The following is a 12094-nucleotide window of genomic DNA, read 5'->3' as shown; positions in this document are numbered from 1 at the left end:
ATTAGCGCAGATTATGGTGAACAGTGTTAATTATAGGTGGGGAAAGAGAATAGAGCATCTCTCCAATCTGTTCCTGATTTCCCCTGTGCCTGTCTGGCGGGTAATAAGCCTCCTTTAATCTGGCGGTCCCCTTGGTGAAATCAGCACCATGGACAGCGGTATTGATTGCTGCTGAGAAACCATCGCAGCTGCTCAGCCAAATTACCTTTGATATGTGACCTTTAATGTAATTACTGCAACATCAAAGCATTTCTATAAATTATTAAAGGACTAATATACTTCATCATCCAGATACTCTATTATATGTAAAAATACACGATCTCAAATAAACGCTAGAATTTGAATTGTCCAACACTCTCAAAGTGCTCTTCACACACACAGACACAACCCGCTACATACACCTTCCATTGTATTTAAAACCGTCCAAAAGAGCCTAATTCATTTAGATTAAGAGACCTCAAATAATAATGTTATGGTCTGCATTCCTTTCTAATTGGTTCAAAACATCCATAATGATTCCTTCCTGCCCAAAAACAAAGTGCTGTAAAGACTGTATTAATCAACACATACCTGCTTGGAAGTATTTTGATTATTCCACAAGATGACTTTATGTCCCACATATAACACAGAAATATGTAAAACATATTTCTGTCATCTTAAAAAGCATATTCAGAAAGTAATTACTGTAAAATATGTCCATGTAGCCACTCTACTAAAAACAAAGTGATACATAGATAAGAGGCAAGGCATCTGAATCTGGACACAACCTCCTCATGTCTTACCATTTCCATACATTAGCATTCACATGCATAATATTAAAAATGACTGAATTCTGTGTTTTATAATATAAAGAACACAAACTGCAATATTGCAACAGCAGACAGATACACAGTTTACTGGGGGATGGGAAAGAAGTGTCTTGATTCAACAGCTCACTGTAGTACTATTTTCTCTTTTTCCTATACTAGGCTTGTTAATGATTTTTGATACACACTCCCCTCCCCCTGTCCCCACACACCCCCCACACACAGAAGTGCTGTTTGTGTCACAGTAGAGGGTCAAGAAAAGGTCTTATATATGTGTAATTTGTGAACCCATGTGAATGAGGACTTAGACCCCTGACCTTACAAATGTTTTTTAGTTTATGGTGATTAACTATGATTGATATTGTTGGTGGATGTTATCAAGAGCAGTCAGGTAAGTCATAAATAATTCTCTTCTACTCACATAGGAACCATAAAACAGTACCCAGGCATGACAGTTTATCAAGAGACAGGGCCGGTTTCCTTAAATAAACCACAAGGATATCATTCAGCAGATGAGTTTAGAAACTTGGCAGAAAGCTGTATGCAAAGGGTCTGCTGGTAGAAAGTAAGCCTTCATCCTGAGACAAACAGAACTGGAAATGAAAGGCATGGGAAAATGCAATGCTCAAAACTCTTAAAAACCTGGTTGCTATTTCAGGCAGAGAATTAACTGTTCCCAATTCAATCAGATCCTGACATGTCACCTCAAAATCTAAAATGAAAAACAAAACAAAACAAAACAAAACAGCAAAAAACTTCTGAAATCAGCATGGTCAGTATGGGCTAAAAGTGATAAAAATTACATAAACCAAAGAAGAACTGTTTTGCCTGTAGTATAGAATCAGTCAGCATAACCTCTGAAGGCAGTCTGGATCCTAATGCAGAAGCTGACTGAATTTTGCCACTATCCAAGATAAGTTTGACTTTAAAAGTTTTGTGATTTAAAATATCTAAAATGCAGGCTGATATTCGGATCTGTGAACACATAAAGAAGTAATAAATAAATAAATAAATAAACAAGTAAATAAGTTGTTAATCATCACTTGCCCTCCTTCCCCAACTCTGAGCTCTCAGTCTCACTGGATCATTGTCTTCTTGGGAATATTCACATCATAAACTTCAGGATGAGATTTTAACCTTATAGGGAAAATATGAGCCCCATATGCAAGTGAGAGGTCTAGCTTCTAACGAGGAGATCAAACAGTCTCAGTGAAAACAATTGGAATTCTGGTTAGTATCTTGTAACAACACAGTACCTTATTCATCACAAGTATATCTCTAGTTTTGATAAATACACGTTTTAGTTCATGCATACTTCAAGAAATTTCAGGTAAAATGTTACCTTAAACATCCTTATTCAAAATATTTTAATTTTTTGTACATTCAGTTCTATCATTCAGAGGAGAGAGATGTAAAATGAAAACATCATTTATTAGAGAAAAAAAGAAAAAAAAAAAAAATAAAAACCTAAACCTGAACAAGACTCAAGTTATTTTCAAACACTGGCTAACGAGTTTCTGGAAAAAAAATATTTCAGAGGGAGTTGCCAGCTGACATAAGTGTATTTTTAGGGAATGAAGTATGTATATATTTACATAAGGTATGGCCTTTAAAGCAAAGATAGATGTAGATGAGCAAGTGCGTGGGCATCTCCATACTGGCAAGGTGGCATAGAGGTAGGTAAATAGACCCAGGATGATGGAAACAAGCAGAACAGAATCAACACTTTCTTCATCAACATAGAGCAACTGATGTGTCTTGGGTTTTGTGGAAAGGTAGGTTATGGGTATGCAGGACTCAGTCACTGGAACCCCAACTAATAAAGGCAGACTTCTGGATCAGTTTCCTCTCAGTTTAGCTGAAACCCCAAACCCTCAGGATCATAATTGCTTGATCACAGACTTTTGTGCCATTGTGAAACCAGGCCTATTCTAGCTACAGGAGTACTGAACTCTGCTGTTTCCAATCCATGTACCTTGGTTGAATCTAAATAGCCTCTCTCTCTCTCCCTCTCCCTCTCCCTCTCCCTCTCCCTCTCCCTCTCCCTCCCTCCCTCCTCCACAATATTGCTAAACTGGAAAGCCATTCCAGCAGGGCAGGTCTTCCCCATATAATGTTGATTATATTTTTAGTTCTGCTTGTGTTGTCTGAACCTTGGATCTTGCTCATGTGAGTAATTTTCCTCATTATCTTGTGTTCGTCTCTTGTCTCTCTCTTTTCTCCTTGTCTCACTGCCTTTCCAATCTGCTACAGCTGCTTGAATACTAAAGTAACTGAGTCAAACCACTTTGTCATCAGGAATATTTTTTCATTTTGTGATAACTCAATAATGTGATCTGTTTCTTGATTTCTTGCTGCCGCACCTTGCTTCAGAGAAGAAATACAGTAAGAGGTAGCACCTGTTGACCACTACTAATATTTCATTGTAGTGGTCAGAATTCTAAAGCCTTTCCTCAGCTGAGTAAAGCTGGTAGAGTCCAGCCCGTAACCAGTTAATTACTGTTTTCCTAACTCCCAATGTGAGGAAAAGGCTTTTCATTTTGTGCATGGAAAATGTTTGGGTCAGTTGGTGGTATTTTGATTATATGAGCACAATGCAAACAGCAAAGCATCCAAGCAACTAGAGACATGCTTCCAAAACCAAGATGAGAACTCCATATGTAACCAATTTTAGATTTATTTTTTAATTTTTAATTTTATTATTTTTTAAGTTATCAATCTGGACTCACCCCTGGCAGTGTCTTCTGTTCATGCAGTGCACTCTGGGCCTTTAGAGCAGACTCTCTTTCACAATATGTTAGGAAGGCACAGCCTGTAAGAAAAAGTCAAAACCTCAGTAAGAGCAGTATTTTGGAGGAAATCTGTCTAAAATTCAGACACAGAGCAAATAATTTTATCATCATCACACTATATCCAGTAAAACAATAATAAAAATATCTTCTTAGTAGGTCAGTAGTAAAGAGTCAAGAAATGAAACTGTCATCACTTCTTCTGAACCCTGATGAAAAGTGAGCAACAGTGTGGGTTTGAGTGCTTATTTTTGTTTTAATACATGCTCAAGTGTAGATACAGAGGATTGTACAGGATCAGAGATCTCAAAGAACACATATGTTGGCAATATGGAGCATGAAATCCCACTTCTGCTCCACCCTGGGAACAAGGCATTAACTGCCATATCATGCTGAAGTTCTTACTCCTTTCTTTTGCACCTAGTACTTCAGCTAAAGGGCATACTCCAAGTAAAGAGACTTCATACTTCAGAGAGCTATGCCGCTTGCTTTTCCTGACTTGAATCCACAAGTAGTCTCCCTCTGTGTGTTATACCAGAAAGCCACCACCCTGCACTTGCTACTGCAAGGCCTCATTGGCTTCCAACCATGCATACAAAGACAATAACAGCAAAACCCAAACAATCAATTGAAACATCTATGTTACTTTACAGATCATTAGAACTTCAGAGTTGCTCCAGTGGATCATGTCTTTGATTCCTCCAAAACACTGTATTGTCAACTACAAAGGTGAAAGCCCTGTCATGGTAAGGCAGAACACAAACCCTGCTCTGCATTCTCTCCCCACCTCCATGCTGACCTTCAGGTAAAATTGGTCAATGTTGCAATGTCTTACACTAGTTGTATGTGTGTCTGATGTGATCAGATTATTGCTTCTTACTGCAGTATACTGAAAACCTGCCAGTTCCTGCAGCGAAGGAAGTGCTTGTTATGCAGAGGACATTTTATCTGAAGTTACCACAGAATGTCTGCAACCTCACCAGCTCCTTGAAACAGAGGTGTCATATCTTTCAACTATCAAACAGCATGAGCATCAAACTGTGGGCATCTTCCAACAGCAGCGCAAGTACAGAGAGACTGCCAAAGAAAGAAATGTGTCCCACAACCTCATCTTGACCCACCCACCTTTTCTCCATGCATATAAAAGTATGCAACAGGTGAGTAAAATAGTAGACTATGATATTTTCCAGCTGTGATCACCACTATGATCTTTTTGCCCATACAATGTTCACTGTTTTTTCCAGGCTGGTTCCTTAGATAATATTACTGAAGAAATACGCACTTGTTTTCCTTCTTTAAAATGTTTTTAATTTATTAGCATGCACAAGAGACTAGGGAGATATTTGTTTTTCTATAAATACATGTATATATTTTCTTAAAGATTGTCTTGTGGAAGTCACCCTACTCTCACAAGCTACAAGCTGGATGAATGTTCCAATTTAGCATGGAAAAAACCCCACCCTATTTTTTATCCTGTTTCTTACCCTGTTTTTTTGTTGTTGTTGTTGTTGTCTTTTTTTTTTTTTTTTCTGAAGGTCTTGTTCCTTTCAGCTTATTCATGACAATCACATTTATTATGTCTCAATAATTGAGACTCAGAGACAGAAGTTGACAGTCAAGGAAGCAGACTGAACAAGAGCAAAATTTTGCATACTTTAATTTGAATTATTTTTATTTGTTCCCTTCTAACTTTAAATGGATGTGTTTTTGTTAGTCTACATCTACCAGAGAAGAGGAAGAAACCATGGCAGAGAGTTCACAACTAGTAGAAATAACGGATTGAAAAGGATCCTTAAAAGTCACAAACAGCTTAATAATCAAATGGGAAACTATGCTTAAATTTAATTTCAGTGCTAAATCACATACTGAGAGCTCTCTGTTGACTAGACACCATAAGAAATTTTCCCTTTAGTAGCAGACGTGAAGCAGCTGATACAGTCTAATTAGACACATTAGAGTGTACTGTTATAGAGATAAACTATGTAGTATAAAGCTCCCATAATGATAGCTATATTTTTATCCTCATTGTGATGGCCATGACATTAGTTCAGGGTAACTATGTCCTGCAACTCCTACCATACCATGACTCTAATTCACACTGAGGAGACAGAAGTCTTCTCCTCTCTGAAGGAGGAAAGTTTCCTTTAAAGTTCCACATGAAGTGTGTGGGGGCAAGTTCTCACCAGGGAGAAAGCTCCATTGAGTCCTCTCCAAACATGCTTGTGAAAGAGGAAAAAGTACCAAACTTCCAGAAATGGTACTTAGTTGAATATATCCAAACATCACTGATTTCTCAAACAAGGTGTTAAGGACAGAAAGACTTTGAACTGGAAAAGAAGAAATCTAGTGTCTCATATGGTCAGACAAAACAAAAAACCAAACAAACAATGTTTTTCAGGAAAAAAAAAAAAGTTTTGTGAAAGTATTTCTTTTTCCTTTGCGCTTTAAAAATACTTCATGCATATAATTCTCTATCCCACTCTTGTTATGCAAAAAGTAATTTATTTAGGGAAAAAATAATAACTCATTTAGCTTAAGTAAATCCTGATTTCTTAGCAACAGTAAGAAGTTCCATCCCAGTAACAGCCAACTAGAATAAAGCAGAGCTTAATACTTAAAATAGGCCTCAAACCTGAGATTGAAAAGGCCACATAACAGAGGTTTTTTTATTCCCTTTACACAAGTTCATGGGACCTGATGAGATGCATCCCAGGGTCCTGAAGGAATTGGCAGATGCAGTTGCCAAGCCAGTCTTCATGACATTGAAAAGTCAGGTGAAGTCCCTTGTGACTGGAAGAAAGAAAGCTTATGTTTTAAAGGGGCAAAAAGCAGGACCCTGGGAGCTACCAACTGGTCAGCCTCACCTTTGTGCCTGGGAAAATCATGGAGCAGATCCTCCTAGAAGACATGTTAAGACACATGGAAGACAGGGAGATGATTCAAGACAACCACCAGGGCTTTACTAGAGGCAAATCCTGCCTGACCAACCTAGTGGCTTTCTATAATGGAGTGACTGCATCAGTGGACAAGGGAAGACCTATGGGTGTCACCCATCTTGACTTCTGCAAGGCCTTTGACACAGTCCCCCACAACATCCTTTTACCTAAGTTGGAAATATATGGGTTTGATGGGTGGACTGTTCAGTGGATAAGGAATTGGCTGGATGGTCACTTCCAGAAGGTAGTGGTCAATGGCTTGATGTCCAGATGCAAAACGGTGACAAGTGTTGTCCCTCAGAGGTCTATAATGGGAGCAGTGTTGTTTAATATCTTAATTAATGATATTGACAGTGACATTGAGAGCACCTTCAGCAAGTTTGTCAATGACACCAAGATGGGTGGTATAGCTGATAAGCCAGAGGGACAAGATGACATCCAGAGGGACCTGGACAAGCTGGACAAGTGGGCCCAGATGAGCCTCATGAGGTTCAACACGGACAGGTGAAGGGTCTTGCACTTGGGTTGGGGCAATCAGCAACATAAATACAGGGTGGGGGAGACATGCTAGAGACCAGCCAGTGCAAAAAGATCTGGGGGTACTTACTACTGGATAACAGGCTGGACATGAGCCACCAATGTGCAATTGCAGCCCAGAAGGCCAACAGGTTTCTGGGCTGCGTCAAAAAAGTGTGCCCAGCAGATCGAGAAAAGTGATTCTGCTCCTCTACCGTGCCCTAGTGAGACCTCACCTGGAGTACTGCATCCAGCTCTGGAGCCCCCAACACAAGAACATTGTGGACCTGTTGAAGCATGTCCAGGGGAGGACAATAAAAATGATCAGAGCACTGGAGCACCTCTCTTATGAAGACAGGCTAAAGGAGTTAGGGTTGTTTAGCCTGGAGAAGACTCTGAGGGGACGTTATAGCGACCTTCCAATACCAGAAAGGGACCTATAAGAAGGCTGGGAAAGACCTGTTTACAAGGCCATGTGATGACAGGACAAGGGGTTATGGTTTCACACTAGAAAAGGGCAGATTTAAGTTGGACATTAGGAAAAAGTTTTTTAATATGAAGGTCCTGGATGACTGGAACAGGTTGACTGGAGAAGTGGTGGAGGCCCTGTCTGTGGAGTCATTCAAGATGAGGCTTGATAGGGCACTGAGCAATCTGTTCTAGTGTGAGATGTCCCTGCTTATTGTAGGGCGATACGACTGGAAGACCTTTAGAGGTCCCTTCCAACCCAAGACATTCTATGATTCTATATTTATTATAAGATTGTTCTATAAAGTACAAAGCCAGTGTCAGTCATCATCTAGACTAATATCTTAAAAACATTAACATGTAGCTTGTTATAAAAGGATTTCTGTATTTCAGCTCTTTGTGAATTAGGATGAAAGTCAATAAGATTTCTTCCCTCCCCCCTCTCAGAAACATCAAAATACTTGATCTGTCCTTTTTGTTGTGATTCTTAATGGAATTACAACTGTAGCACCTCTCTGAGGAGTTATTTTCTAGGCTGTCTCCTTCAATGCACATCTATATGACCTCTCCAAAGGATTCTTCCTTGCTGGAGAAAGTTACTTGCAGAACAGAGCACGAAACACTCAGATTAACACTAAGGGACACACCACCTTAAACAACTGAGTATTGAAATAATGTCATATGAAGCAGCTATCAGTCAAACTGATGAAAAAAAGTGTTTTTTTCATTTTGAGTTGCCAGATGGAAAACAATTTCAGAACAAGAATTTTTTTCCACTGAAACTTTTCATTGTGTATAGAACATCTTACTTCATTGGAAAAAAACCACAAAATATTGATAGTAAACTCTTCAGTAACTCAGCTTCACAACTCACTTGCCAACAGCTGTTTGAGCTGTGTGTAAATCTGACTTCGGAGTGAAAGGATTAATATTCCATCACAAATCATTTGTGCCATCCAGCCTCCTGGAAAAACTTATGCTCAACATAACCATGAATATTTCTGAATACATCTCTTAAGGAAAGACAGAGTAAAGGCAATGCATAATTTCTGTCAACTACTTGTATGGGTGATATTGACTGAGTAACTACAGTGCTTGAGAACTGTATCTGAATTTGAACAAAAAAAATCTAATTGACTAATTATTGATAATGAAGGACTTGCTTCTAGCTGTTTCTAATTTCAATTCCATTTCTCTCAAACATGCCAAGTTTTCCAGACAGATGTCAATCAGCTAAAAGATGCTTTGCTCGGTTTCCAGTTTTCCAGGTGTTTATTTGCTACCAGTGGGCAGCTCTTTGGGCTAGCACATAAGCATCTGGAAACTCCCAGCTGGCAATTAATTCCCAACCCATTGAACTGCAGTCTCTTGGAAACATAAGGACGTATCAAGTGGTCTCCTGGGAAACAAGGTTGTTAAAGAGCAAGGGGAAACAAAAACAAGAGCTTGAGATGGAAAAAAATAAAAATAAAAGCTCTATTTTAATTTTGCCTCCAGGGAATTCAATAATGTAAATAACAATTGCATGGAATACAGATGGATAATGATCGCACTTGCAGCAACTTCAACCCCACAGTAAGTCTCCTGAAGATTTTGCACAAGCCTTAGAGGCATAACAGTCAGGGGACACATTCTGAGCTGAACAGAATAATTCTGAAAAACAAGAATTATTTCACCCCACTAGTACTCAACTCTTCCTAGGACAAATAAAAACAGACTTTCACTTGAGATCTTAGTGCTTATATTTTCAGTGAATCATTTGACTTTCAGCCTCTTCAAACCAGGTAAGTAGTTTTGAGAAGATAAAAAGCACTGGTCACCTAACTCAATTCTAGCTATTTAAAATTAGTTATCTTAGGTTGTATCACAATGAGATGACATTAATTTTACCCAGGACACAGTAGAGGAATAAACCTCTGGAGAAGCCTATCCTCTACGCAGGCTATAAGGACCATGCACAACCACCTCAGATGAAGGCTTTTAGCTTCAAAGCTGCATGTTCAGAGCATCAGATTCCACCTCTTACCTCGAGCTTCTTAGTTACCTCAAGTATATGCATTATTTGTACCTTAATTAATCTTTGTTTTATATGGTGAGAGATGAAGATGATGCATACTGATCTATTAATAACTAGAACTAAGGGCTTTTTTTGTCCTTTATTGTTTAATTCTGGCAGACAGCCACAGGTATCCTGGCACTGTTTCTCTTCTTTGTCCATTGTTTAGATCAAAGAACAAGCACTTACTGACTTATGACCCTCTCCTTGCGTGAGGTGTTTTGGAGATATGATTTTATTAGAACTACATAACCTCACACAAAGCTTGCCTTTAGCTTTTCCATATATCCAGATCCAGAGGCATTGTCTAAAAACTTGACTATAACCATGATAATATTCAGGTATTTGCTGAAGGTCTGAACAAAGCATTAAAGGTCCATACTATATTTAATAAAAAATATTTATGCAAGTTAATAGGTTTTGGGAAAGGGGCCCTTAATCTTTCTGGCCCTATGTTTACTCTTTGGCATTATGAGGGAAACTTAAAAAGTTTGCTAGGCGCTTTAAGACTGTTGGACAAAAGCCAAGAGATATAGCAGATTCTGAGGTCAGGGGTGTAAATCCAGTCAAGGAGAGAGTCTGCATGTAACTTAGCAGAACTACACAATTACACCAACATAAAATTAGATTAATGATTTGACCCATAATCTATTGTCTCTCTCAGAAGAGTCCTTTTCTCAGACACTGACCTCAGATAAATTGGTTATAATCCAGAACAGTTAGGATAATCCTACATTTTGAGAACACCGGCTGACGTGGTCTAAGCCAGTTTTTGATTTACAAACATTTGTGATTGTAGAGCATGCATTCAACCAGTTACCACAGCTCAGCTGACAGGTGATAACTTCTGAAACTACAGCCCTTTTGATACCTTGAAGTGTAAATAAAACCAGAACCATTGCCCAAGTAAAGATAAAATTGTCACAAGACTGTCAGGTTTTTTCATCTTTGAGTCAATTAGATTAATTTTTTTAGTTACAATAATATTAACTGACTTTAACAAGGAGGTTTCCTAAATTGGTCTTCCGACATTGTTTTGTGCTAGATTCCTGTACAGCACATGAACAAGACACCCTTCTAATAACAGTTGTGAAGAACAAATAAATCAATTCATAGTGTATACTACTGTAGAACCTTTTCCCCTACCATCTTTAATATACCTAACTTCACAAAACCCATAGAGAAGCTAAGCGCTTTAATCCAGCAGCACACTATGGACTTCAAGGAAGTTTGTTTGCAGAAAACTGAGATTCAAACACAAATGTCCAAGACTGTTCATGCTGTATGCATGAAATGGAGGACAGTAATACTACTGCATACCTTAGTGCACATGCTAGTAATAGCTATAGTGTTGTAGAGAAGCTGCTTTGAGAGCAAAAAGCTTGCATCTCTGGGAAGCAGAAACTCTCAGCTTGTCACAAGACTGAATATCATTTTTAGTGTTGTTTCAGTGTCTTTGTGCCTTAACTGCCTTTAAAACATTTAGAGCAAGGTGTACAAGTTATCTGCAGTGGACTGGAGACCTCCATCTTCCAAGCTCTAGGTTTTTTGTTTAAGAGAGCTCTTCTTCTGAAAATAAAACAATTCTTCTCTTCAAGTTTGAGTGATCTGTTACACAGGAAAAGGTTGTAACACTTAAGAAAACTCCTGCCTTAAAATCAACATCCCAGATTATGTCTCCCAGCTAGGATTTCAAAGTTAAAAAGAAATCTTATTTTGTGCTTTAACTATCCTAGTTCTACTTGTCTGGCTTTGAAATAATTCTCATTTACTCTGTCTATAGTGGACTGCCCAAAGTTTAATCACTTGAGGGTTTCAGAGATTGGGCTGAATTTTCTTGAGGGGGACAGAATCAATAAAGACTTTTGGAACTGGAAATGTTTTGTCCAATTTCTTCATCTGTTTCTCTCTCAGTGATTAACTACCTTGTGACAGAAGTTAACATCTTTGCTGTTAAAGAACATTTACTTGGCTAGAACTTTCTTTTTCTCCATCTCCCCTGCTGCACACCTACTGAAAACTAAATGTTTAGAGAAAAAGATAGGAATAAAAATCTTCCCAGATATCAGCTTCCATGTCAATTATATTGCAAGGCAGATTAGCATCCAAAATGTCCTGCAGTGTGGAATGTTAATTTTTATTTTCTTTTTATGTTATTTTCCATTAATTATTATGATACTGTCATTTTTGTACTACAGATAACTTGATAGGGTTCTGTATCTAAATGCATACACAAGGCACACTTGTATACACCAATGGACCAATATTAAAAACCAAATTAAGAATCCAAATGTGGAAATGCAGAAGTTAACCAGGTTTACAGAATATTAGCTCACTTAAAATACATTTATGATGTTTCAAAATGAAACACGGATATGCACAATCCAAATCGGAGTCCTTCCTAACCAGTGCTTAATTACATTCAGCAGTGTCCAGGCAGATGGCAGAGAGACTTGAGTAGCTTGGTTTATGTAAGCATTTAAGCAAAAACCAGCAAATAGTTTCACCCTGACTTTTTATAAC

General features: G+C 38.3%; 1 protein-coding gene across 10 annotated transcripts in view; it reads right to left on the bottom strand.

Annotated features, from left to right (window-relative positions):
• Positions 1–12094, bottom strand: part of CELF4 (CUGBP Elav-like family member 4) — a 733798-nt gene that overhangs the window by 633919 nt on the left and 87785 nt on the right. For all 10 annotated transcript variants that reach the window (XR_007891849.1, XM_051643093.1, XM_051643095.1 and 7 more), the window contains exon 2: positions 3536–3618. Coding sequence is in view for 9 of the 10 variants with exons in the window: in XM_051643093.1 (XP_051499053.1) it covers positions 3536–3618 (83 nt within the window). In the remaining variant the exon portion in view is untranslated. The remainder of the gene's footprint in view (positions 1–3535; positions 3619–12094) is intronic.

Source organism: Apus apus, chromosome Z, assembly GCF_020740795.1.
Source record: "Apus apus isolate bApuApu2 chromosome Z, bApuApu2.pri.cur, whole genome shotgun sequence".
NCBI lineage: Eukaryota > Metazoa > Chordata > Aves > Apodiformes > Apodidae > Apus > Apus apus.
The sequence above is the reverse complement of the archived record's forward strand: the minus strand, read 5'-3'. Positions and strand labels throughout refer to the sequence as shown.